Consider the following 27,776-nt stretch of genomic DNA (forward strand, 5'->3'; position numbering starts at 1 on the left):
CCCTTTCACTAGTATTATTTTTCAGGTTGCTAGAAATAGATTAATGTCCTTATTTCCTTGTGGGAATGAATAATATTCCTTGGCTAGACTGACTGCTGAAACACTTTTTCCACTGCTGCACACAGTCTGTGCAATAACCACAGAGCTCCCAGCCCAGCTGCAATTACCTTGAATTTGTGCTCATAATTCTCAAAAGCTTCCATGACCATGCAGACAGCCTCCATGGAGCGCTCCAGCCGCCCATCCACCCCGTTGAAGCGGTACATGCTGCCGGAAACATCCACCACCAGGCGCAGGCGCTTGGGCTTCTGCTGGGGGCTCCCCGGCTGACAGGGAAACACAACAGAACTAAACTCAGTAGAAATGGGAAAGCCAAACATCAGTAAAGATAAAACATTCCAGAAAGAGAACCCAACACACTTTGGAAATCAAGAAAATTTTATCCAGCAAACATTGTTCAGTTTTGTTGTTGGTGTGTTTTTTTTCAGAAACAAAAACCCAGCTATTTTTCTCTTTCAAACCAGTTCTTTGAGAGATAGCTCATTGCTTTCCCTCACCTTCAATGACTGGAAACAAAATACCTCAAAAAATTCCACACATGCTTGTCAGGAAAATACTTTTTCTGTTTCAGTTTTGATTCTTAACATTTTGTTTCAGTAAAGAAACTCTTAAATTTACTCTTTCTGACAAGGTTTATGATGGAAATGCTTTTCCTTCATGTGCTGTACTAAAAGGGACTGTATACGATTGTAAAAACTTGTCTGCTGAGGTTAAGAACATTCCAAAACTGTTTGAAATCTTGTTCTGATTAACTACTAGTTCCATCTTCATTCTAATGCTGAAACTATTATTTTTTCCTGAAAACAAATCCCATCTGTTCTAACAATTTTTGGCACAGTACATTAAGGGAGGTGTTTTATTTAGCATGCAATGAGATGTGTCTGGATTCAAGTATGAAGCTATTAAGGATGATCTGACAAAATAACCAGTCACAATATAAACAAATAGCTAAAATGTTCCTTTTACCTGGAGAGGATTTGTGTACTTTATTCTTTTAATTATTCTTTCAATAGACTGTGGCATCCCTGTCCTCCCAGGAACAAAAGAAGAGAAGGCCCGTTGAATCCTACATTTATTTTGATTTTTATGCACGCACTTAAAGGTGCCTTTTTTTGCCTAATTGAGTAGTTTTTCCAAAGCATTAAAACTATATATTGAGTAAACATATTTTGGAACAAATGAGAATTGAGGATTCAATAACTTCTCCCTTACTGATCTTTCACACAAGCAGTGCCAAATTCCATAAATGATTCAAAGCAACGTAAGGACCAAACTGCATAAAAAATAATACCAGGGATTTATCACATGTGGGTAGTTGACATGCAAAAAGATGCTGTACTCAGCCATTTACAAAAACAACTTAGTGTACTTAAAAACTGCAATCTGACATTAAGTATTACTGTTAAGTATTATGGACTAGCCCCACTAGTTTTGGTCAGGTTTAGTTGGTCTGATTCAAGTGGTTTCTCTGTTGCTGACTCATAGGTCTAACTGTAAAGCCTTCTAAGAGGAATGGCTGAGTCAGGCCATAGGACAGTCAGCTTTATCATATCTTAATCGCTATCCTCACCCTTTTTTTTTATCATTATTTTTATTCTTGAAAATTCAAATATCTGTGGAAGTTGAAATTATTTGTATACCATAGAATAAGTAAAATGCATTTGTAAACCACTTTTTTTTAAAAAACTTCCTTGGGGATCAACATATTTGTTAACAAAAATTAAGTTAGTGAGAAAATATTTTCCTTTTTTCTGTAAAAGCAAACAAAATAAATGTTCTCTGCAAATTGCCTCCTGGCCATTAAAATACGAAATAAGAATTTAAAAAACTGTTGCATTGGATCAAAATTTAACACTACCTAGATTGGTGTCCTCTCTCTGAGGGTGGCCAACAGGAAATATTCATGCAACACTATATGAAGAGGTACAGAAAACCTTCCACCCTGTGGTTGCGTCTGTGTCAGGCACATCCCAAGCCAGAGATATTTTTCTGAGTTTCTCATCCATATGACCTACTCAAACCTCAAGCACAGACACTATACAGCCACTATGAAATCAGCAAACTAGTTAAGCTCTTTTCCACCTTTCCCTGGTTCTTGTTGGATACTTACTTGTGGCTCAAGTTCTCCACGTCGTTTATATATGGCTTTTTCTCCTGTCAGCCCATCAATGATTTTGGCATCATCTAGCTCTCCAACAGCTTGGTGTCTCAGCCATTGTCTTTCTTTACCCTTGGCCTACAACAGAAAAAAAATCTTAGTCAGTGATATGAGTGTGTCTTAGACAATTTAAGACCTACTGCACATGACATACACATTAATTTTTTTGTAATGATGTGATAGTTTTGGCATAAGTCAAAGAAATCCAAACACATGTTCACAGCTGTCCTGGTCTTCTTCTCTGAAAGAAAATTCAACACTGACAAAGAATATATTCCCTCTGTAACTTGGTCTTTTTTCAGTAGTTTCATTTATGAGAGTTTAACTGTGAACTGCAGAAATGTTAACCCTTGCAAATATGCTGAAAATGTGTGTGGCAAGCCTGCTCAGAAATACATACAACTGAAGGGACACAGATAACTGACCATTTGTTAGGTGTTTTCAATTGACACAGAACAAAAAAAAGTCATTGGGTGACATAAAGGTGAAACTAAAGAGTATCCACTTTAGGCAATGGTAAACAGTTGCTTTTCAAACAATATTAAGAGTATAAACCAATTATGTATTTTAAAAACCTGCTTTTAAGATCATGATACTCAAAAGACAGTCCACTAAACACTTTAGTTAAAAGAACATTTGTTATCTATAGCCCGACTTGATGAAAATACATTACAATTCATGAACTCAAGTATTCATGGAACTCCTGTATACAGAGCATGCAGTTAAGATTGAAGACTCAGGTGTTACAATATTATAAGCAACATGTTTAAGCATATTCTCAAAGGATAGCTTCATCATACATGAGGTAGGATAGGTTCATAGTACATAAGATCCCTCTAGAGACAACAAAGTCTGTGTATATATGGGGTTTATGGTTTATTTAATTTCTTTAAATCTTAATGTTAAAAATGCTCATCCTAGTAGGAAGCCCAAAAAGGAAAGACAATTTTGAATTTGTATACATATAATGCTTTCGCCCTCTTAGCAAATTGCTGGTCAGCAACTGGAGGAAAATCAAATATCCAGAAGGACACAAACTGCCTTAAACATTGATTTTTCAGGAATGAAAATCAATTCCTCTCTGATGAGCAGGAAATCTTACATTAAAAATCCTCAGTAGGGTGCAGGCCTAGGATTTGAATGGATGAATATTTACAGTTTTGTATAGTCTGAACAGGCAGGTAATGACTTCTTCAGGTTCACTGAATCTTTGATTTTGCTTTGAGCAAAATGTATGAGTTTTTTGTTTTGGTGTATAGAGAAGGAGTTCTGGACTACAGACTATTGACTATAATTACTCAAGATTAATAGAATACTTGCCCATGAAAATAAGTGAGCAGAAAGACTACAAAGGCACAGAAAAATGTTTTGATTAACAAAATCAAAGGCTTTACAGATGTTTCCTGATGGGAGACATAAACAATGTTTTCCAAAAAACATGGAAATCACAGACTTTTAGTAAATCACAAAAGGAGAAAGTGGGTAAGATTTTTGAGGTTGAGAATTCAGCCAGTTGTGTTCTCTGATACATTTTCATGGATCACAGTGCACCACTACAGTAATTCTTTTCACTGGAAGATGTCATAGGCATATTAAATTTATAATTTAAAAAATTACAGCTATGATGCCTGTAAATGTCAGAGAAAAAGTTGTGTATGTGAAGTTATCACATCTAAATATGTAGGTTGTAATGGCAGAGGATGTATTAAACACTGCCAGTTGCGGTCTGCTTTTGTTTCTGGGAAAACATTACACAAATGTTCCATTAGCTGCTGAAATCACAAAACTGCTACTGACAGGCCACAGGGTTTTTCATATTTCCAGCTCTCCAAGCCATGCTAATTATAGGACTGCAACTATTTTATTCTTGCTTCTATGACTAGACCATTCCTACATGGTGTAAATCAGACAGTGCCCAGCAGGCTCAGTCACTCAGGCTCAGGTTTGCCCAGTTTAAATGCAGGGGCCTAAATGATGCTCAGACATCTCAGACAGGGACAGTTGCCCCAGATTCTCTCTGCAATAATCAATAATGAGAGTAGTACTTTCTGGAAAGCAATTCACCTAACATTGAAGAAGGTCTTTCTAAGTGACTGGCTGACCATAACCTTTTGAATTTGGAGTTCAGACAGACAAACTTCAGGGGAGAGAAGAAAGAGCCCATCAGTGACAGGATTTCCTGCACTTCTGGCATTGCTACTTCTACAGAAGATAAACAAAATCTCATTATGTTTTGATAACGTTGTTCAAAGAGCTGACAGAGATCAGTGAGTTATAAAAAGCAAAATGAACAATGAAATAACATTCTCAGACTATGTTTATGTATCACTTTCAAGGATCTGCCTATTCCAAAAATCTCTTTCTGCTGCTACTAACTTTTGATGAGCCATAGACAACTGGACCTGAATCCCAGCCTCTTGATTCTAGGGAGATAAAATTTAATCACGTGAATATATTTTAAACAAATCCACAAAAATAGCAATAAAAATAAATAATTAAAATAAACAAAATTAATAAAAATAAATAGTTAATAACAGTTTAAAAAAAAAACCAACAAAATTAACAATATTGAAGAGAAAATCCAGGAAAATCCAGGAACAACATGGCTTAATTATATGAACACAGTCTGAAACTAAGTAAACTCAGACATTTTTAAAAAGCTGAACACTATCTCTATTGAAAAGGTAATGTGGGATTTTCACAAAGTTAAAAACACATAGGCATCTGGGTTGCAAATTTTACTAGAATGAATTTTGCCATTGGTTTCTTATTTGAGATATGTGGAATGACTAAGTAACTCCTATAATAATTTATCTTCATTTTCCTAGTTCATCTTACCAAAATCTATATAAAAATTCATACAGTTAAAAATTTTCTTTTATTTTCTTTCACTATTGCTCTTATTCTGTCCCTAGCTTTTTCAAACTCAGTAATTTGGTTTTTTATCATAATTTAATTTAATTTAATTTTCATTTATTTCATTATAAATTACATAAATTTCCTAACTTTGTGGTTAGCTGTTACAGGTCTTGGCAGGAAATTAGCAAAGTCTCATAAAACAGTGTGGCTTATAAGGCTTTGCCTTGACATTAAAATGACCATTTTTAAAAAAGCAAGGGGACATACCTTCTTATATTAAAATATATTATTTTTTTATTATGATTAACATGATCCCTGAACATAAGAATTTTGGTTCCAAGGGATAGATAATGCAAAGACTTAAAACTGAAGATACACTTACTGATTTCATACCCAGAGTGTGCTTCCAATAGTGTGTGCACTAAAAACATGGCAAAATATCCACCTAGATATAAATGTTGTAGAAAAAACCCTGAGATTTACATCTGATTTTCTTTTCAACAAAGACCTGTCCTTATAAGCCAAAAGTCTGTGTCCTGAACTGAGACACATACTAAGTGCATGAATTACCTAATCATGCCCAACTTAAATGTTCATTACAGGAGGAGTTCTCTGAATTGGTACATTCATAATAAAACTGGCTAATGGTTCTCTGTGTATATATGTGATTATAGTAATGCTGTTGTAGCTATAAAGGCTTAAAGGTATAAATAAGGAAAAGAAATATTACCCTTCTGACTTGCAATACCAGGGGATTGGATTTCTTTGTTCAGGAGGAGGCTGTTTATCATACAGAGGGGTTTCTTTCTGAATTTCAGTTTTATTGCTTAAGAAACAGCACAGGGGACTAATAAACTAAGGTATATATACACTAGTGGCTAGTAGCCCTTAACAGAAATATTTATAATCAAATATGTCTTATAATGAGTAAATCACTTTTCCTGTAATTTTCACTGAAGATTAGCAGATGCCTCCTAGAAACAATGCACTTACAATTTTATTTACCCTGTCTATGAACACTAGTATTAAAAAATCCCAGAGCAACCACCACACCAGTTACCAGAAGAAAGGCAAACTGGTCATTTTAGTGAGTTTCCACTTAGGAGATTTGGGCTGTATTGATTTCTGTTAGCAGGAGTTAAAAACAAACTTGGGAAAAATCCATGTTTTCAGCTGCCTATGTAGTAAAGCTCTTACATGGAGTGGGTGTCTCTTTTAAAATCTATAGCATTTGCACTTCACAGCTAAAAAATACTCTTTTGGACTGGAGGTAAGGACAAAGACTGGGCTCTACACATCTTCACAAATTCTTTTCATGTGTAGTAGTATTTTCTGTCACAAAACTGTGCTCCTGAGTAAGTAATCTCTGTAAGGTGTGGAATGGGAATACTGTAACTCATAGAGATGAGCACTGGGATCCACTTGTAGGCTATATTTTAAAACAGTAATATGAAACTGCTTTTTTCTAACTGATTATAACCTGAACCTGCTTTTAGCCTTCAAAGGAATGACCACCAGATGTTAACAGGATATTAGCAGGACAATATTTGGGGGCTAATGTAATGACCTCCCTGTGTTCCTTTATCAGAGAATCTAAGATTACCTGCAGATTGTCCAAGATGATGCGGAGTGACTGAACTTGACGTCGGACTGCTCCAGAGAACCTTTCATAAGTTGATGCATCATATTCACTCATCTGAATCTCCTTTAATCTAAAGGAAAGAACAAGGAGCTAAGAACAGTTTAGGAAACAAGCGTATCCTCCATTTACTTATGTAAACTAAAAGTTTATTTACTTTATGTACATTTACTTTAAGTGAAATTTAGACTGCAACCAGCACACAGAAGAGACAAATCAGAGAAGTGGCAGCTGCTCTTGTGAATTTTTGATAAGGCAGATGTTCACCGATGTCTACAGGGACTGTATCACATTAAAACTCATTGAAGTTACAAATCTGTTACTCTCTCCTAATCTGCTTTAAAGTTTGAGAAGTAAATCAAAGGTTCTGAAAAATGTGATCAAATTTGAAAGGTTTTGTTGTCGCAGGTGCTGCTATCTGTACATAAAAAGATCATGAGTGTCTATTCATTACTTCACTATTGGGAGTATTTTAAACACAGCCTGATTCATGTTTCAACACAAAGGTTAAGTAAAGACACGCTATAAAATCTGTCCTTGAAGACCTACAAATAGTAACTGTCTCAAATACTTATGTTGGTGCGTCTTTAAATGAAGAAACCTTGAAACAACAGGGTTTTAAATGAGCACTAACAAAAATGTGCTCCCTCCATAAAAAATGAGTCATGTACTATCCTGTCCAGAGGCCTGTAACAGAGCACACCTGCACCATGTAAACAGATACATGCTTTCTTTATAAGCAAAGATGTGTCCATTTCAAGTTCTGTATCACCTTTTAAACAACATGTCTTAGCAGGTGACATTTACTATTGGAATGTATTTACAGAGATCCAACAGTGAAGAAAGAGCTAGGGGACAGGCAGATATGCTGGGAGTGCTCATTGTTCAGTATTTGTCATGACCCAACATCATGCAGAGAGGCAGAAGTTGTGTACCTGCCCACCCCACCCCTCAGCATGTGGCTAGGTTCACTCCTGAGCTAAAACTTACTTGCCTGTGCCCAGCCCATTTCAAACAAGCACTTCATAACAGCATAATCTCACTCACAGTGTTGAAAACATACTATTGAAAAAAGTTTAACTGAACTATAAATGGATAGTAAAGTATGTATAGGCTAATTTTATTTCTAATGGCAAGTTTTTATAACACTATCACAAGTTAATTGCCTGGATCATAAAGTGCACCTGAGAACTGCTGTTTAGACCAACCCTTTGAAGATAATATTAAAATCATACATCAAATCTTTGTTGTCTCTATCATGATGTCTTTTTCTATTTAAAGTTTTGCATGCACATAGTCATTATAGCCAACTCTTATTCATTAGAGGTAGGAAAATGTAACTTTCAGTGCTGCCACATTTAATTTTGTTGGAATCCTGCCAACAGAGTTTGGTATCTTCAGATCTACAAAAGAAATACTTTGTTTCAAACAAAAAGAACCTCACATGGCGTTTTACTTTGTTGCATCCTACATCAATCCAAAGTGAAAGGTATTTCAGAAAAAATACCATTGAAAATAGTGCATCTATCCCAGAGTAGTTCTTAATTTCATTTTTGTTAAATAGGGCAATTTAAAATGTTTTCCAGTAGAAATACTATCTAGCCAGGAAAGCATCAATAGCTTTTATACAAAATTTCTCTTTTCCCCTGTATAAACAAAGCAGTGAAATCTGCAGTTTCCCTTCCTTTTTTGTCAGCCTGAGGACTCCAACCTCTGTATTCTTACCTGTTAGTTCCCACAACTATACAAGTGGTACAGAATAATGATTCAATCAAATATGGTTTCATAATAGGCTACATTTGCAGTTGGTATGTGCCAGCCCACTTGGGTTTTGCAGGACAGGAATTGTTACCTCATGTACAGATACCCAGATTTTACAGGGCATAGTGGCACTATTCCCATAGCATGCTGCAGTAGCCAGGAATTTCCCCTTTTCTCTGTTTTAGTAAATCACCACACAGGCAGTAGAAACTCATCAAAGCATGCCAGGTGTGTATATGGACATATGCACAGACAGATGTACAGTATCCAAGACCATATATACCCATTGTTTCTATTATGAAGCAGCTCAGAAGCAATTTTGAAGAGGGGGGAATGCTTTTTATAACACAAATTACCAGAATTTGACTTGAGAGTTCAGTTGGTGGAAGAAATCTGAATCTCTGTGCACATTCTGGGAAAGGGTTGATCAGTAATCACACATTACACTCATGCTGGGAAGACCTGCTGTTTGTGTTAATCAGCTGCTGAAGCTTAATAGTGCAAATTACAGAATCACAGAATATTCTGAGGTGGAAGGGATCCACAAGGATCCATCAAGTCCAACTCTTAAGTGAATGGCCCATACAGGGATCAAATCCACAGTATTATTAGCACAATGCTCTAACCATCTGGCTATAGATCTTTCAAACAGAAACAATGTGCTTGCTGTGGTCCATTTTGAAAGACACTTGTTAAGTCATTAATTCCTAACAACATACAATCTAGATTCATCATAATTCAAAGAAATCTACATATAATCTTTTTCTTTTTAAAAAGATAAATATTTACCTCAATCTCCTTCTCCATCTAGCTATGTTTTACTCTACCAAATTACATGGTCATTTTAACATTGTGGCTGAATTCAATAAAACATTCCACACATCTTGTCCAGAACAGCTAAACATGTGCTGGTAATCTCTGTTAAGTGACAATGAACAGGGTAAGGTAGCTGATAAATGCAGTTAAGAAAGAAAATCCTTTTCAGCCATCTTTTTCAAATTCTTCTGGGAAATGGAAAAGAAAAAAAAGACTTCCACATTACCTCTGTTTAAATGCCTTTTCACCCATCTCTCGAGCAGCTCTCTTAACTTCCTCAGGAACAGCATCCTTTTCAGCTTGAGATACTTGGTAGACCCTGTGGCCAGCGTCTAGTCGATAAGGCCCACCTTTGCCACCTAACCCAGCAGTGTCTCTCCCACCTAGGATGGTTGAGATAAAAAACCATTAGGAATATACATTTGATAAAAAAATAAAAACACATTTTCTTTAAAGCTTCCACTGTCATCTACACATGTTCCAAAAATGTTGCTAACAATCCCCAGTAGAAATATTTCTCGGCAAAGGTTTTCAAAACCAAACAGCTATCATGGTAAAGAAGAACTCCCATGGAATAGTTGTATTATAGTTTGTTGAGACAAATATTTCTTTTCTCTTCTTTTACTGGCAATAAACCAACCCTGTATTGGGTAAAATGGCTCTAGGCAGAGGACAGCTTTGTATTAAACCATTTTTGACTGGCATAGCCATCTCCCTTAGGTATCTGTCAATGATGCATTAAAAACAAAACAAAATAAAATATGAATCAATGAAAGACCTGTTCCACCAGCCCACATATTTCCACCAACATGTGGCATGTTGTCTGGATCCACTTTTCCATGTTTAGGGGAGCTGACATCCAAACCACTTTCCCTCTCAATTGTTATCTGTAAAAGAGAGAAAGAGAGATGTAAACATCTCTTATAGTGAAGAAAACACCCCAACAACCTAATAATAATATACTAGGTGTGCTGAGTAGCTGCAGGACCACCACAAATAAATGCAACATTTAACTTTAGAGCAGAGCAGAGTAAACCAGGACTCCTGAGTGGCACATTAGGCCCCCAAACAAAGACTACTGCCACATCTGAACCCCTCTACCTTCTGTTCATATCCACACTAGAAATTGCTTGCTGAAAACTGCCCAACATAACTCAAAATCCCCCTGTAAACAGAATAACCTGCAGTTCAAACACTTCTCAGAGTATTTATTGTATATCCACAGCATTTCACATCCATTTACACGTCTCATGTGCACCCAACTGCAGTCCCGCATTCCCTATTGATGGGTAGATTGATGTTCCTTTCATGAACAGGGGCTAAAGAGATGAGACTGGTCAGCAAATGGCCGGTTCAAATAACAGGCTCATGCAATCCTCAGCATCACTGCCTGGACCACAGAAGTTCTCCCGTGCTGGGTTTTCTAGATGTGTCCACTGAGGGCACTTTCACTGCCGATTCACGGCACAGCTGAACATCCAACAGCTGCCAGATGGTCAGGGCTGAGTCACTTTAGGCTGGGGCTGGATTTAAGTGGGTGACTGAAGGCAAAAATACTCCTTCTCATAATTAACTCTGAGTCATGTAGTAAATCAATGAATCATGTGTGAACTGCCCCTTACTAATCTTCTATAATTTAGTGCCACTTTATGGTTTTTTTTTAACAAAACCCCATGACTGAGATGGAAAATTAGTGTCTCTAACCACTTAAAATTAACTTTTTTCTTATCTACCGTAATAAATTTAATTCTCCAATGAATTTATATGTCTCAGTAACTACAATTTATTGCCTTCTCAGAAGTTCACTGGTATTATCAGGGTTTCCACTGTACAGCAGCTTAATCCTTGAATTCACTGTCTTGCAGACTCACTGCTGACATGAATTCCACACATGTTTTTGAACTGAAAACATGTGCTCTAACAACACTGTCCTGGCAGCTATTCAAAACATAATTTTCTTTCCCTTTACAGAATTTATATCAATTCAAAGAGGTACAACACATCCTCTGTGAACCATGTTATGAGTGTAAAATCAAGATCTAATCTGATAAATTACATCCATTTAACATTTGTGTAGGGAGAAACATGTAACCAAAACAGCATGTTATCCTTAGGGTTATATACTTTTTTGGTTTAAGAGATTTCCTCCAAAATAAACCGTTCTTTTTTTGCATAACTGGTGGATTTAAAAACTATCAGAAACACTGGTTAACAAAAATTGCTGAGTTTAAAACAAAGTTATAAAACTAAATTGATAGTTCCAGCTTCATGAAACAAATCAAAACATTATTCTATAATGAGAAACATGAAATTAGGCAAAAATTTTACATGTTCATGCTTACATATTGTTTATAGAAAAATATTCCTTCTGTAAAAGAAAACTCTCTGAAACAAACAACTATAATCAGCGACGCAAATGTCGTATTCTATTTTTGTCAAGTTTTTCCATTTAAAAAATCCACTAGACATTTTGAAATAGAAGCATTTTTTAAATCTTCAGTGAAAAGGTCTGTAGACAAAAGAGCATTATTGCACATATATATTTCTCAAGTATTAGTTGCTCATAAATAGTGTTTCTAGTACACATGCACTAGACATGTTTCTAATAGAAACTTATTTTACAACAGTATTGATCTGATCAGATCTGATTAAGTCTGGTATTTGTAACTTCAAAATGGCATGTGGCTAATAGAAAATCTTCTGTCTCATAATGATTTTTTTGCTTTCTCTTCTTACAAGGACACCAAACATCCAACATTTAATTTCTGTTAAAACTTTGAAAAAAATTGCTAGAGAAAGAAAAAAATAAACAAGGGTTACAATCTATCATAGCTTAAGAATTCTTCACTATTTTTCTTTTTATGTATAGTTAATGGCTGAATGGATAAAATAATTGAAAATTCAATAATACTGGAATGGAACACCACCAGCAGATGTAAATATCATGCTAGTGAATTGATGTAAATATCATGCTAGTGAATTGCAGCAGTTTCATTTATTTTTAAGTATCATCTATGCAGACAAAAGGTAGTAGAATTTTGCTAACTCTGAATACTTCAACAAGCAATTTTTATTAGCACTGGTTTGCTGGGGCAATTATTTTTCAGATTTACCATATACTTAGAAACTGCATTATATTAGCACACCATAGAATTTTCTGAAGAGAATCTTCTGGATGTACTTTTCTGGTTTTCCGTTGAGCTTTAGATAATTCCCTTAGTGACTTGTCATACTTTTCTCCTTCCCATTCCCCTATCTATGGAAGGTAATTTTACAAGTTTCAAGGTAATTTTCCAGCCAACAAATCGTCTCTACTCTGAAAGCACCTCTGTAAACTAGAAGTTAGACTACCAAATACCTATATCAGAATTGAAGATATATTTACAAATAAATAAACAGTAAATCAAAGAGCCTTGACATGAAATCAGAGGGAGGATGAGGAAAAAACTGAAGAGAAAAACTTTTGGACAATGATACATTCTTCAGTATGATAAATTATAAAGAGATGGAAGAGCCAAGGGTAAGTCACCCCTCTGAGGACTGGAGGAATTCTTGACATTAGAAACCATTGGAAAGGTAGATTTAAGTAGCAGAATCCAAAACTGGATGGATTAGGAACCTGAGAAACTGAAGAACACTCAGCAGGAAATATTTAGTTTGTCTGGAGTGAGAAGGAAGACAAGAAAAACAAGTACTAAAAGCAGAGAAAGGACTTGAGCAAACCTAAAATCCACACTAGCTTTGCCAAGCCTGTCTGACAGTAATTTCTACAATGAGTTTTCTATTATTGTTGTGATGGGTATTTTTCAAATATATAAATTTCTTTGCTTAAAAGTTGACCTTTCCCCTCCTGAATATTTTCCATTTGAATCTAATTGCAGACTTCTATGAACTTTGTTTCTTTCAACAAGTTTTGATTAACCACCGCTTCTTGACAGAAATCTGTGCTCCTCCTAGCCATACATGCACTGAAAGGCACTATTCATTACTGCATCATTGTGCAGATTCCATACTGCCTGGTGTGCATATCATGGCTTTGTGAAACAACACACAAATTCAGTCTTGCAGCCTTCAGCTCCAGCTATGAGGCACAGGTCAGAGCAGAATGGCTGGAAAACTGAATTTTTCCCTCTGAAAGTTCCTTTTGATTTCCAAAATAACCACTATTTCCAAAACATTCAAGGCACACGTTTCAATTGTAATTGTCATTGTCTAACCTTGTTTACACATACTGGTGATTCACAATCACAGTGTAAAAGCACTCCCCCATTCTCTGGTTGGGCAGGTTTTTCTTCAAAGTCTTCACCACACAAGAAGCACAACTACCATCCTCTCCTGTAATAGATTATTCTTATTTTGTACTCTTTAGAGTCCTAATTTTCAATAATCATCAATGATCTTAGTCTCTGGTTTCAAATATTTTTGTTCTCTCATTTTCTTTCTATATTCTCAGCACTTATAGCAATAGAAAATGGGTACATTCATAAAGACTGTGATGCAGGCTCTGTAGGTCTTCCAAATTCAATGAAACAAACAAAAATTTTGCATGAGAAGAATATGAACAGTTCAGGTCAGAAAGATGTCAAAGGAATGTGCTTTTCTTAAGAGGCAATGGCATGAAAGGAGTGCTTAAGAAAAGGGAAATTAAGAAGCAACAACAAATACCACGACCTGTTAATGCTTTGACTTAATTTTCTGGTTCTGCCTCTTATACATCCATTAACTCCTGACAGTAAGGATAGCCAGGCAGGAATAGAACTCAACATTGATTTTACTTTCAGTGAGAGATACATGGTATCTGAACTTGCTCTAGATCAGTTCCTTCCGAAAAATATGAATGTGTGACAAAATGGTTTTTACCTGGCTACACTTTTTTTTTTTTTTTTTTTTTTTTCCTGACAACACTGAGATTCTATGAGTGAACTGCATAGGGAAAACTGATACAAGCTCATTCAGTTTGGAAACTAAGTGATCTTATTATACTTCACAAAGAAGATAAAAAGGCTCAAAAAAGTGCATTACATGATTTACTTCTCTCAACAACACAGAGAAACCAAGTGTTTCACATATGTGCCACACTTATGCCATACAGACATTAAACACACCAATTTGTAATAATGACCACTGTGAAGATGAGTCAAAGGCTGGTAGTTTTGTCTAGACTTCAGCTGGTCAGACAAACTATGGTATATTGCGTACTAAACAAATTTTAACTATTTTGGAAGTGGATCTAGAATCACATTTATGCCAGTTAAGTGAATGTGGGATTGAATTCTATTGAATTCTGATGTGAAATCATCTAATTTAATAACATTAACCCCTGGAGAGTAAGAAGCACCGGCATACTTTTGACACTTTTGTAATCCCTCAGTAAGAGACAGAGGCTGTATTTGTTGAGGATCACACAGCTGACCCAGATACACTGTGAATTGCCCCCACAAGACACTGTCACAGCTATGGGAAGAAAAGAGCTTGCATGAACCCATTAGAAATAACCCACAATAAAAGCGTGGGAATTATGAAGACAGAAGCTGTCCTCTATTATTAAAATTATTGATGTTCCACACATACCCGTATTTCATTCTAACATACGAGTTATTTTCACAATACAATACTTCCCTTTTGATTTCAGAATTAGTTTTCTTCTAATGCATTGCAAAAAAATCTCTCTGGCTCTCTGAATAAAACTGACCAAAAGCATTATCAAATTTAGCTTCATCTGATTTTGTGCAGGTGACCTTAGTGACATTTTAGCATCCAGTAATCTTAATCCTACATTGCAGCAAAACGGAGAAGAAAAAAAAAAAATCTTTAAAAAGAAGATTCACCATTTAAATAAGAGTCACAAGCAGCACAACTGTGCACTTCTGTATCTTAGCAAGTACATCTGCATTGAATGTATATTAATAGCCCTATTATAAACATGTTTATAATAGTATCCAATATAATAAGTAAAAGACACTTAGCAAAGTCAGCTGAAATGGATATTTCAGTAGATCTATTATTCGTGTTTTAGAGTATTAACAACCAAGTATTTTAAGTCATACATCAGCTCTTCATTCTTCAAGTCTATCTAAAGACTAAAATTCCTCAGGTTGTATTTATTGTGGAAACAGGGAAAGAGAGGGAATTTCATCTCCTCCTGTCTTGTCCCACTTGAAATTTTATTTATTCCTGGCAGCTTTATGCAAGAGATTGAGCCAACAGCTTTCAGTGTCCAAACCTCCAGTTGTGTAAAAAGCTGACTCTCTAAAACAAGGGGCAGAACATGTACTTAGATTTAACTGCTGGCAGAAAGAGAACTCATGGTTACAGGTTAGGAAATATCTTTTAGAATTTGTAAGCAAATGTCAGACAAGCTTGAAAGTATTTCTAGCTTTGAGTAGAAAAGTAATCAACAAGTGACAGCTTCCAGTAAAATGTGAAGGGCTTTTTCCTAAATGCTGACTGGGATACAGATAATTTTTTTGGTTGTAGATATTCCTGCCATCCTGCCCTGTAACTGACACTGCAACACTGCAAATTGGCCAGAGAGCGGATGGTCTTTAAATAAAGCAGTTTACTTTTGTATCCTGACAGGGTTAACTTCATTAAAATTCCTGAAGGGCACAGGAGGTGTCAGTGCCTCCCATTCAGGATTGCTTGCCAGAAAGCTCCTTTGTGGGGCTCACAGCAACAAAAGCAAGTTTCTGTCTCAGGAATGGCAAAGAAACTCTGGTTTCCAATGGGAGTGAGCTGCCTCATGTACAGGGGAGCAGACCTTTCACCTCTTAGTTTTAATTACCTCTGGCCCTGACAGGGTGAACTCATATCTAATTCTCTCACATAAAACACAATGGTTATTTTAATACTCCAGGTAGTACAGAAAGGTGGAAAAAACAGAAAAACCCACTTTGATTTCAGGCTAACATCCTGCAGGTGTAAAGGGATTAAATTTTTACTTTAAAAATAATCTATATTTCCATTCTTCAAACCTCCCCAAATCAAGTATTTCTTATCCTTTTGGGAATGTTTAAGCAGAGCTGGGCATTCCTTACAGGCTTTTCCATCTTCATAATAGAAATAAATGGAATTCCTCCTTGTTGCATGTGGTGACAAGGAATCAACATCTCTACTAAGCTCTTTTCAGCATTCAGTGGATCATTCCACATAGGACACATTTACTAAAGATGCAACCAGCATGATTTCATGTGTCACAACTGAATAAATGCATAAAATTATACAAGCAAACAGGAACACAGCTGCAGTATTTACAGCTGTAAAGAATATTTATGGAGGAAAATCATTAAAAAGAAAATTTTAGGGTACCCAAATATTGTTTTCACAAGTACATATTCTACTATTAGTAATAATACTGCATTACTAGTTGTTTTTTACTGTTGATCAGAAGAGAATAGGGAAAAGAATGTCTGCAGTAAGATTTGAGGTACAATAAAATTCATACAAGTCAGGTGCTTAGTTCAATGTAAATTAAGAAAGCGTGCATTAGCTTAATTAGTTGCAAGATTAGACAGTTCTGGAAAGTAAGCAGATGTAGGCTGGCAAGATCCCATTCTTCATTTACTTTTTTTTTTATCATAAAGGAAACAACTCTTTCAAGATCCAAATGAGAATATATCCACTCTTATCAAAACATGTCTGAGATGTGGAAAGAAAGAGTTAATCTGATATTTTGCCTTTTCATTAACATAAAACATATTAAACAGGACAGTTTCCAGTCAGTGAAGAATATGGGTTACTTTCCATAGGAGGCACTAAATTATTGCTGTAAAATATTAGTTATATGAATATAAACCTACTAGAAAGACTACAAAGTTAAAGTATTTTAGCTCACTTTATCATGTGCTGTAGACAAAGATTGAGCATGTATCAGAAGAATATTGCAGGAGAAGAAGGGAAAACTTTGTAGATTTTTGCCTTATGGGTGATTTGGAAGATGGTACTTTCTTTATCAAAATCAGTACAAAACCTGCTTTCAGTCTCATACGTTATTATGAAAAAAGATTTAACAAAACACAACTGTATTCCATGTGAAAAATGCATTAAGTAATCCATCCCACAGTGGCACAAAGGATTAGGAAATGTATTCCATGGAATGCAGAATGTGCTTCTGCAGATGTGCAAAAGATTGATGTTTCCCTGAAAAAAAATAATTGCTTTTCTTTTGTTCCTGAGCTACTCCAACCTTAAACCCTCAATATTATCCTAGGCTGCATTTAACAGGTCACAAGAACATACCTTCCTCTAACACATTCTTTATCAGCAGCATGAATATATGCATTACATTCTCAAAAAAGCAAAGAAGCTCCACATCAGGGAGATCACAGGCTAACCTGCCTGTTCCATTGTGGCTTTAAACTCTACCATAAAACTGATTCTACTAAAGAGGGAAAGAAAAAATTTTATAATCTAATAATAATTGGTGCAATAATCTTACACCACCTAGTGAGAGAAAGGCATAAACAGGCAAAAACCCCTCTAATGGCTTCTATTTTGTTCACTTGTACCATAGAATGTGCAGCTTTTTCCTACATACTAAAAATTAATAGCATAATTTCTGTTCACAACAACAGCACAAAACTGAGCCCACTAGTAATTTTTTCATAGAAAAGATATTCAGTCTTAGACAATAAAAATGTGTGATATGTATTCTGTTTCTTCAATTGTATCCTGAAATGAAAAAAACATTTATCACACTGCAGTACGAAACTTTAAATATATTTTCTTTTTTTCATTTGACTTCATTTTGATTTTCTATCTTGTCTGTAAAACTTTGCAAGAGTTCAAACTGAGCTAATGAAGCTTCATGCATCATCTGACTCCTGTGAACACTTAATTCTAAAAGTAGCATTTAAAATTCATGCAGGCATTAAGCTTTTGTCTTGAATACCAGAATTGTTGAAAGCATCATAACTGACGGCATTTTAGAAAAGTGAATCTGGATGGGGAAGAGGCGGGGATTTGGAGTGAAACTTATAAAAAGCTGTATCTGGCTTACAAATGAAATTTATATACACCAACTAAAAAACCAACACACTGTACAAAATGCTGCTGTGGGCTCTTTTTTGAAATAAATGCTGTCACTTGAAGAACCAACTCAAAACCTCTGCACAGCAGATGCATTAGAATATTTTTCCCACAAATATTCACTGTGTGGCTTAAAAGCTGGAAAACTAAATATAGTAATAAGATAATATAATACATTTATACCATCTAATGGATCTTCTGTTATGTAAGCACCTGTGTAAAGTCCATTTTTCTTCTGTCTTTAATAAAAATTCCCTAGTCAATTCTGTTCAACTCTAAGATGTTAGGTCATCATCTTTTTAGTATTCTAACCCACTATGAAATATCATCAGAGGAGACAGATAATATCTAGCTTAGTCATGACTACTACATACCTCCTAGATCAATGAACTCAGAAAACACTGAATTTGGTTTCTTCTGGAGTACTGTGAATAATCAACAGCTAGAAAGAGTGGATAAGTGAACACAATATTTCAGTTTGGAATGGTCCAGACTGAAAACCATAGGGTAAAAAGAAAGTTAAAAAAAATTATATGCAGAAGGAGAAAAGCCTGATTTTCTGTATACCGAGGACCTTGTCAACACTACCTTTAAGGAGCAGAGGCAGAAGTTATTTAATATCTACTACATTATTTTATATTCTAAAGGAAAGCCTCTTAGAATTTGCATTACTGAAACATATCAGATTATTTAAATTTTCCCTATGTTTGTCCTTTCACTAATCAGGGAATCACTTTCTTAAAGACATAATTATTAGTATACATTTGTCTTCTTGGGACAGCAGGATTTCACTGGTGTTAGGAGCTCCAACTTTTATGTCAGCAATGTGCACTGCTGCAGACTTTTTGAGATCTTCAAAAAAGTGTGTTGAGGTAATAATATTTTCTCCCTGAGAACTTTGGGCTACCACAGAAAGGTTAGAGGATGAAAAGAGACTTTTGTGCTGGATCAGTCTGCTCTAACAGAAAGTTAAGGTTATTTCCCTCCTGCTTTTTGTCCATCTGCTCTAATTAGACTGGAAGATCTCCTTAGGAAAGATAATATATTTTAGACATGTTTGTACAGTGCTTCTGTATAAGGGCCTCATCCAAGCTGAGAAAATTTATAGAAAAGGTGTCTGACAGAGGACCAATGATCTTTATCTGAGTTGCTTTATCCCATCAATACTTGTAGAGATATGCATTTATTTAGCTCCGTGGGTTCACAGCTTTCCAGTCTCATGCTTCCCCATACTCAGACACCTTCATTCAAGGGCTGGTACACAGCTGCTAGTCCTCAGCTGAATAAATAATATGGTCCAGGAAGAGGTCACAGACCTAAACTATGGATTTGGGGCTCATGTATCTCAGAATTGGAAATGCTATCAAACTATACCTTGGAATCCACCTACTGACTAGATAACTCTGCAATCTGCAGTATTTCAAGATTTTCAGGATACTGTGCAGGTCTGCTGAATGCCATCATATGGTTATTCCAAACTTACAGTAACACTCCACTGCATGTATTTCTCATAATTCTTGGGGTTTGCACTGAAAGCATTGAAAAGCTGAAGGAAATGACTGTTACTAACCCACTGATGCCCTCGTGTGGTCAGAAAGACTGCTTGGTACAAAGTAGAAAATAGCAAGCGGGAGGGTGGTGGGGAGAAGAACCGGCCACTCTTGCTAAAGGTCATGCTTTTGTCTCGATTAAAGAACTGCGGCTTTTCCCAGTTCAGTCTTAACATCAGGAAAAGGATGGATTTTTGCTACGTTATGAAGTTCAATGTCACTTTTTAAAAAGGGAGAAAACCCCCAAACTATCTGTATCGATTAAAGTAGATTTTGAGCAGTAAACATAAGCAAGTTGTAATCACTGAAAATCCTGAACTAATTATTCTTTAGATAAACATCCAACCTAGAAAAATAAATATCATCAGGTGGACTTGCATTAACCTGAACTTTAAAGTACAGCTTCAGAAAAAAACCAAGAGAAAAAAAGGATGCATTCAGTAAAATAGAAGAATATAAGTTCACTTAAGGGGTGAATACTTAATGTAGAGTTCTACATGATTAGCTGCATGGAATACAAATGGGATAAATGAGACTATTCAAGGAAGGGAATAAGATGATCATTATCCAAATTGACTTTCAATTCTTGCTCATTATGAAATACAGTCCCTGTGGTACTGACTACAAGTCAAGTTATGATGATCTCTCCAGGTAATTCTAATTCAAGAGAACCAGTGTCGAGGTATGACAACTGGTAAAAAAAATGAGCACCTGTGTGTGTGCGCGTGTGCGCAGATATATACATGTACCTGTGTGTGAATACATAAGATGCACACACTCAGCTGCATTTGCACACCCTCACCTAATTTAATGTGATTGGCTTCTTTTAACTTTAAAAGTAAATATGAGATTTTTTGCATTATGAATACTTCAGGAATGTACTCAACTTTGACTCCAGTTCAACATTCATGTCAGGTGAAGTCACAAAAGCAAAGTGAGGAAAAAATGTAAGAAAATGTTTCCAGGCTGATCCTTTTCTTTCGAAGGGCATGGTTTCATACTAAGGTGTCAGTGTCTCTCTCACACACTTCCTTTGGATTGACACATCTACAAAGAGTATGTAATTTTTTAAGTTGAGTGTTGCCCATCAGTCTTCAGACTAGAGAGCTAGCATGATGTAGATGCTGTATTATTCAGGTTCTACACAGCACATGCACTTGCTCACGGCTAAATGTACTTAATCTATTTTTAAACAGCTGGTGCCCACTCAATTCACATGTACTGTATCTTTGCTCTGCTCAGTCCTACACTATATGATCTTGACATCATATTGGCTGAACCTGAATCATCTAAGAAACTCACCTGTGTTTCCTGGGGTTATACAAGACGTTTCAGGTTTTTAAGTTTTTGAGGAAAAACACACATTACACAGAACACTAATGTTACAGTGGAGCTCTGTCAGAGGCCAAAGAGAAATAAGCAATATCCATCCTTGAAGAAGAAGAGTACTGTAGAACAAGCAGGCCTTGACCTTTAAGATCTGGGATGTACCAGGAAATTGTGACCCTGTTTTAGGACAGTAGAATGACAGGAAAATGGAATGAAGTATCTTTTTTTTTTCTTACTAACTATTCACTTAGATGTAAATATGAATTAATTTCCAACTAAGTACCCAAATGTTCATGAGGAAAGCTTCCTATACTGAAAATGAGAGAGAACAGTCCATAGGAAATCAAAATAGTTGCAATCACAACTACTTGACTCATTAGGCCTTTATATATAGCCACAAACAGAAGGCACTACTGCAATTTCAAAAACACACTTCATGCATGTAGGAGATGACACAACTACTGCAGATTCCATAAATATATTAAACAACAGACACAAAAAAAATCCCTCACCCAAATAAACCCCTAAAAAGCCTTAGTTTACAAGAATTATTATTTTTTTAATCAATCAGATCACTTATTTAGAAGATCTTGGTACTGAAACAAGAGTATCTTCAGCTTCAGCATGGTGATATTACCTAGACCAAAACTACACCTGGATTTCAAAAAACGTTGTGAATTCTATTTAGAGTCCAGATATACATTAGCATAAACTAGATGACAAAGCTTTTGCCATCTTTGACTAAGTACATTTTTATGCACTCTACAGGTCTGGATATGTCCTGGGACTTCTGAAAACAATTCCGAGTACATGACATGAAACATTTTGGACAACAGTTTACAGCAGGAAAACATTAAGTGGAGTGAATACAGAACTAAATGTTTTTGCTAATAATCACAGATAAATGCCTTAACATCTATTGAAATACCTCTAAATGATGTATCTTTTAATTATTTTTATCAAAGCATTGTAGTTTATCTAAATGAGACATACCACTAAATAATGCTTACTTAAAGACAATATCTGAACTATATCAGAATGTAATCAGTGTTCTATTTAATTTCCATCAATAACCCTTGGATGAAAAAAGTAACACAAGCTTATCAGTGTCTGCCTATTGCCATGAAACTTCTGGGGCAAGATTTAAAAAGAAATTGTTTTTCAAATTCTCTTCAGATATTTGATAATGAAGTGACATTTTTGACAGGGACACCAAACAGTGAAAAAGCTCAATGGTTTTTGGAGTAGAGTTCACAGCTTTAGGAAATACAGTATTTTTTCAAGATTTTATATTTTGGACACTCCAATTTAATAATTTCAGAATACTGTAGTATTATTTTGAGTTTAAAACTTCAATAAATGACAAAACATCCTGACCTGACTGTATCAATGCTGGCTTTTTACGTACTATATTTTGATAAACTAATTCGGTGAAGCCTCAAGACTTCAGCAGTTTCTACTCTGCTGAGTACATCAACAATACAAAACAAATGTTGACTGTTTCAAAGATTGCCACAAATTTTATCAAGGGAGCCTAATTACTGATTACAAGTGGAACAGCTGTTTGTTTTCCTCTGTTTCATTGCTTATGTATATCCAGCCTCCTTCTCAGAGCTAACATGTTTGTGAAAGCAAAAATGCAGCCCAGAAAGATAGTACCAATAGTTCCACCCAAAGCCTGGTGGAAGATTTTATTCCAATTCTTTGAAACTCTGTTTGTATTGAAAGACCTTTAATTCTTTTTTTCTCTAAAGGGTCAGGAAAATTCAAAAAGATTGTGTGTGCTTCTGCAGGTCAGTGATTCCCAGCCACATAAACACAGGTCATGGTCTAAGAATATCACACGAAGGGATAATAAGCTTTGCTAAGCCTGTGGCAGTTTAGTGGGATGCAGCAATGGCAGTTTTAAGGGAAGGGGTAATTGGAGGTGGGTGGGTGTAACACTGACAATTCTCTTAAAGTGAGTTTCTGCTACAAGATGATTGGAAATTATGGGTTTAATCGAAGAACTAGAGAAACCTCATTAGACTCCAAATCACTTAACATGAGCATGCACACAAAACATTACACAAAAGGAGGTCATTTTTATACACTTGAAAGATCAGATCAATACATGGCTGCAAAACATGTCCAATTTTGCAAAAACAGGTATCAGGAAATACTTAGCTGCAGCATTCTTAGCAAAGTAATTGCCCCTGGATCAGGAGACATGTTCTTTCTATGCTCAATTACACAAGGAAGCTACATGAATATATTTTTAAGGTAATAGGATCCTTTCATTTCCAGAAATGAATGCCTTAATAAAGTACTGCTTTTATGTCTAGGCCTACTGAGAAATTAAGTAGGAAAGGTGAAGGCCATCATATCCAATCAGCAAAGTACAGAGTTTACACAGCAGCTACATATCTATTATCTTATTTGAGATTACATAAAATTAAGGATCTAATTTATTTCTTACTGCTCTGCAATGCCTGTGTAAACAAAGCTCCTTAGGTCTTGTTATCTTTCCATTCAAAGCAAAGCAAAAAAGTAAAGCAGGGAAACAGAAGTTAGTGATAATCATGCAATTCAGAATATCACATAGGAGGCTTTGTTCCAGCCCTTTAGAACAAATCAAAGAGCATGTTATTTCAGTTCTGACAAATCACTGGTTTGACACAGAAGAAAAGAAAGATATTCTAAGGAGACTGTACCCTGGAGTGTGCCTACTAGTGAGGCAGGCTGTCAATGGAGAGAAAGACTACAGCAGCTTTTGAAAACTGCTTTGTGACTGTGGGAAAGCTTCTTAGCCTTCTTTAAAATGGCTACTTGAGATTTCTAGCTAATTGACTTAAATTTTCTTATGGTGTGTACTTTCCAAACCAGTATTGTCTAATGATTTGTTGGCTATTATTGACAATACAGTAATATTGCTGAATAAAATAACAAGTTATTAAAAAAAAAAAAGGAGAAAGGAAAGAATAACTATTAAAACCAGTCAAACTCCCTGGGCTGTTGTAAACTGGCTATATCTGACCATAAGATGGTGCTAGTGCTACTGCACTGGCAATGACCATGGCACTGACAAAGCCACAAGTATCGAGCACAAAGGTGCTACTGGGTAACAGTTTCTTTTTCCCATGACTTTTATGAATGGCATTTGCTGAGGTCCAGTAACAAGAACACCTCAGTTCTTGCCCAAGTCTCTGTAACCACAGAATGTTTTGCAGAAAGGGAGTTAAGAGTGGGAAAAGAAAGTAAAAGATGCTTTGGCCTAATATATCTAATTCACAAAAAAACCCCAACCAAAACTAGAGAGAGCTCTAATTAAGAATACTCATTCTGTTTTCCCATTCTAATGAAAGATGCAACAGAACAGTCCTGAATGTTCCCTCTGTGTTGCACTGGTGACCACACATATTGGCCAGTACATTAACACTCGTATATACACACATACATGCACACACACCATACATGTATATGCTGTGTATTCTCAGCATCTACCTAAACATTCCACATGACAACATGGCTGTATGGATAACCTTGCATCTCTGCTCAGCTAGGAAAGTTATCAAGATTAGCCAAAGGCTCTACTGTGAATTCAAGGCATTTTTCACCTAGGTTTCAAGTTTCTTTTTCAAAGTAAAACCCAAATGTTTTTTTTTCCAAGAACTTGAACTCTTGAAAAGTATATAATTTTCTTAAAAATTCATTTCATTATTCTACATTCTGAAAGTTACAGTTAAAAATCAGTAGGAGATAAAGAATTTATTTGCATTTAATTGCACTGGAATTTGGCAAAAATACAAACAGTGTAAGACAAAGAGTTTCTCAGTCACCATAATTACAGGGTTACAAAATGTTTTTAAATTAAGCTACTGTGCCTCTTTTTTTCAGGGAAGAAGTCTATTAAATTTTTCTCACAGGCTACTTCTATTTCACTGTGTTTTTCAACACAGCTCTCCCCTCAACTCCTTTCCCAGCTGAAAACTCTTCCATAGCTCATTTTGTTATGTTTTCCAGTTCAGCTTTGAGAAGTCCTACCTGCACAGGACGACCATCTTCTTGGCCAATCATGTTCCTCCAATCCTGCAGTGACTGCTGGAGGCTTTCCAGCCCAGTCTCCCAAAGCCTCACACCTCCTCCCATGTCCACAGTAACCAAACCTACTTTGCCCAGTGGTGCCAGCAAGACATCAGCATCTGAGATCTTGGAGAGCCAAGATGTATATGGAGAGAGAGATTGTGACCTGAAAAACAAGAATTAATGTGATTTTTCTTGAAGCTGCTATTAAAAGGGGGATGAGTACTTCTTCAGTTAAGGTGACAATTAAATGAAATTACACCCTCATTTCATGAGAGACTATAACCAAGCCCTGCAGACCCACTATTTTATCTGAATCTTTCCACCTACTGAAACTGGACATAACCAAAAGACACCTGAATGTATAAGAAGCAATATAAAAGTCCAGGTTGAAAGGCAATATGTTGCCAAAAATACTGCTGTAGTTTAGATACACTGCTGTAGCTGATCTACCTAAAAGTAGTCCATCTTTAGGAAAAAACTAATAAGAATATAAAAAACGTAAGAATACTACAGAAAAATATAAAACTAAAAAAGAAATAGAGAGACTATGATCTGAGCACTGAGGAAAATACATTTCCATCAACTTAGAGTTACACCTTTCTCTAGTGTAAAATATTAAGATTTAAATACTCATTTAACAATGTCACAAGCTTTATGTACAGAGAATTGTAGCAGTTTTTTAAAGAGTCAGCTTGCTGATAAAAATTTACTGCTGAAAGACAGGGCCTAATAAGTACATAATAAGAAGGGAAATTTAGACAATGTAGGGAAGAATTTGTCAGTACTATTAATTACATGCATAAATGACTTGACAACCTGCACTAATGGCAAAATTAATAATTTTTAAAAAATATAAGGAGCAACACATATGCTTCTACCTATGACTGAAACCACCATGTACTAACTCAACAGAAAGAGTTATCTCAGCATCTGACCAGGCTAATTTTGCTAGAAGGAAGAAAGGCTGTTAGATTTTAACAGAGAACTATTCATACATATATGATGAAAACTTACTTTACTCATCGGTTCTTACTGAAGTACATTTTTAAATCTGGACATCTGCTCAGATCTGCCATACACAGTTTAAATCCTATTTCTAGCTTAAGGGTCCTAATGTTGAAATATGGCTTTGTAATTTCTGCTATCTACTATAAAATCTGAAAAATAAATTACTGAAAAATAAGATAATTCCTTACTATTTTTACGGTAATGTCTTTCATTTTTGAATGACTGTGTAAAATGTAGGCCAGTGCACCAATTATAAATGGCAAACAGTGCAAAAATAATTGTCTATTAATTAAATTTTCCACCAGATTATTAATGAACCAGGATAAATTTAAATGAGAATAAGTTCCAAATCAACTTTGAGAAAATAGTATAAAAAAAATTCTTCATGCATGAGTCTCATACAGGTACTATTTAACTATGCAGAGTGGAGAGAGTGCAATTTAAAACAAAAATGTTTATTATTATTATTACAGTAGAAAATGACAATTTGGGACCAAAATATATCTTTATACAATAAAGCATTTGCAAATACTCTCTATATTTGTGAGAGACAGATGTTAAAACCAAACAGAAGCCATAGAATCTGGCTATTTTAATTTATCATACAATATACTTGTGTATCATGCAAGATACTTGAGAATGTATACCTTCCAAAGGGACAACCACAGAAAAGCTCAAGCTATTTTTAAAGTGAACTTTATGTTGGACCAGAATTCGATTTCCAGTTTCCTAAGACCTAGCACTGGATCATTTTGCCTTTCTCAGATCCTAAAGACTGAGAAAAAGAAAAAGAAAATAAAGACTGCAAATGAAGGAGGGTTGAGAATAAAGTGGGTGGAAGAGAGGGAAGGAACAAAGGGAATGACAGTCAGAAGATAAAGCTACCTTTCATATTTACTAATTAAGTGCTACATTTTCATCAGCATTACCTAGTAAAACACATAAATAATGCTGACAAAAATATACTGCAATGTTTGCATAATTTTACACTAGGTATGAATCAGTCTTACTTTCCATATCAAAGGAAATATTTGCTTATCCTGAAGTAACAATAGACACTAAATTCTCTTTGCTCTATCTCTAAGATGACTGTACTCTAATCAATAAAATCAGTTACCTAGGAATTGCGATGTATTTGATTTTCTTTGAATTAAGATCTGTTACTTCCAAGTATCCAGCAGCTGGTGGAGGAGTGACATCTGCAAACAAACAAATGTTATTTTCCAGCTGCATGATTAACTGGCTATTACATTCACATTTAGCAGATTAAATTTAAACATTTTATTATACAGTACCTGTCAGAAAATGATAAGCTTTCATATTCAATACAGGAATATAACTTGCAAATAAGGAATTGTTTTATTACTACCATAGTGAGTAATCAGACAGTCAGTTATAAAAGAACAATGTATTTGTATGGCAAATGTCAAAATTACACACAAATATAGCTCTGCTCACAAAAGCACTCTTCAAGCTTTATGGCAATACCTAACTCACTGCTTTG

At 35.5% G+C, this 27,776-nt stretch overlaps 1 protein-coding gene across 1 annotated transcript in view; it reads right to left on the bottom strand.

The window, feature by feature from the left end:
* Positions 1-27,776, bottom strand: part of VWA8 (von Willebrand factor A domain containing 8) — a 179,197-nt gene that overhangs the window by 12,468 nt on the left and 138,953 nt on the right. The window contains exons 36-42 of the mRNA XM_058826255.1: positions 27,390-27,471; positions 25,223-25,427; positions 10,072-10,180; positions 9,520-9,676; positions 6,681-6,789; positions 2,171-2,296; positions 168-326 (exon numbers count right to left, since the gene is read on the bottom strand). Coding sequence (XP_058682238.1) covers positions 168-326; positions 2,171-2,296; positions 6,681-6,789; positions 9,520-9,676; positions 10,072-10,180; positions 25,223-25,427; positions 27,390-27,471 — 947 coding nt within the window. The remainder of the gene's footprint in view (positions 1-167; positions 327-2,170; positions 2,297-6,680; positions 6,790-9,519; positions 9,677-10,071; positions 10,181-25,222; positions 25,428-27,389; positions 27,472-27,776) is intronic.

Source organism: Poecile atricapillus, chromosome 1 (assembly GCF_030490865.1).
Source record: "Poecile atricapillus isolate bPoeAtr1 chromosome 1, bPoeAtr1.hap1, whole genome shotgun sequence".
Classification (NCBI taxonomy): Eukaryota; Metazoa; Chordata; class Aves; order Passeriformes; family Paridae; genus Poecile; species Poecile atricapillus.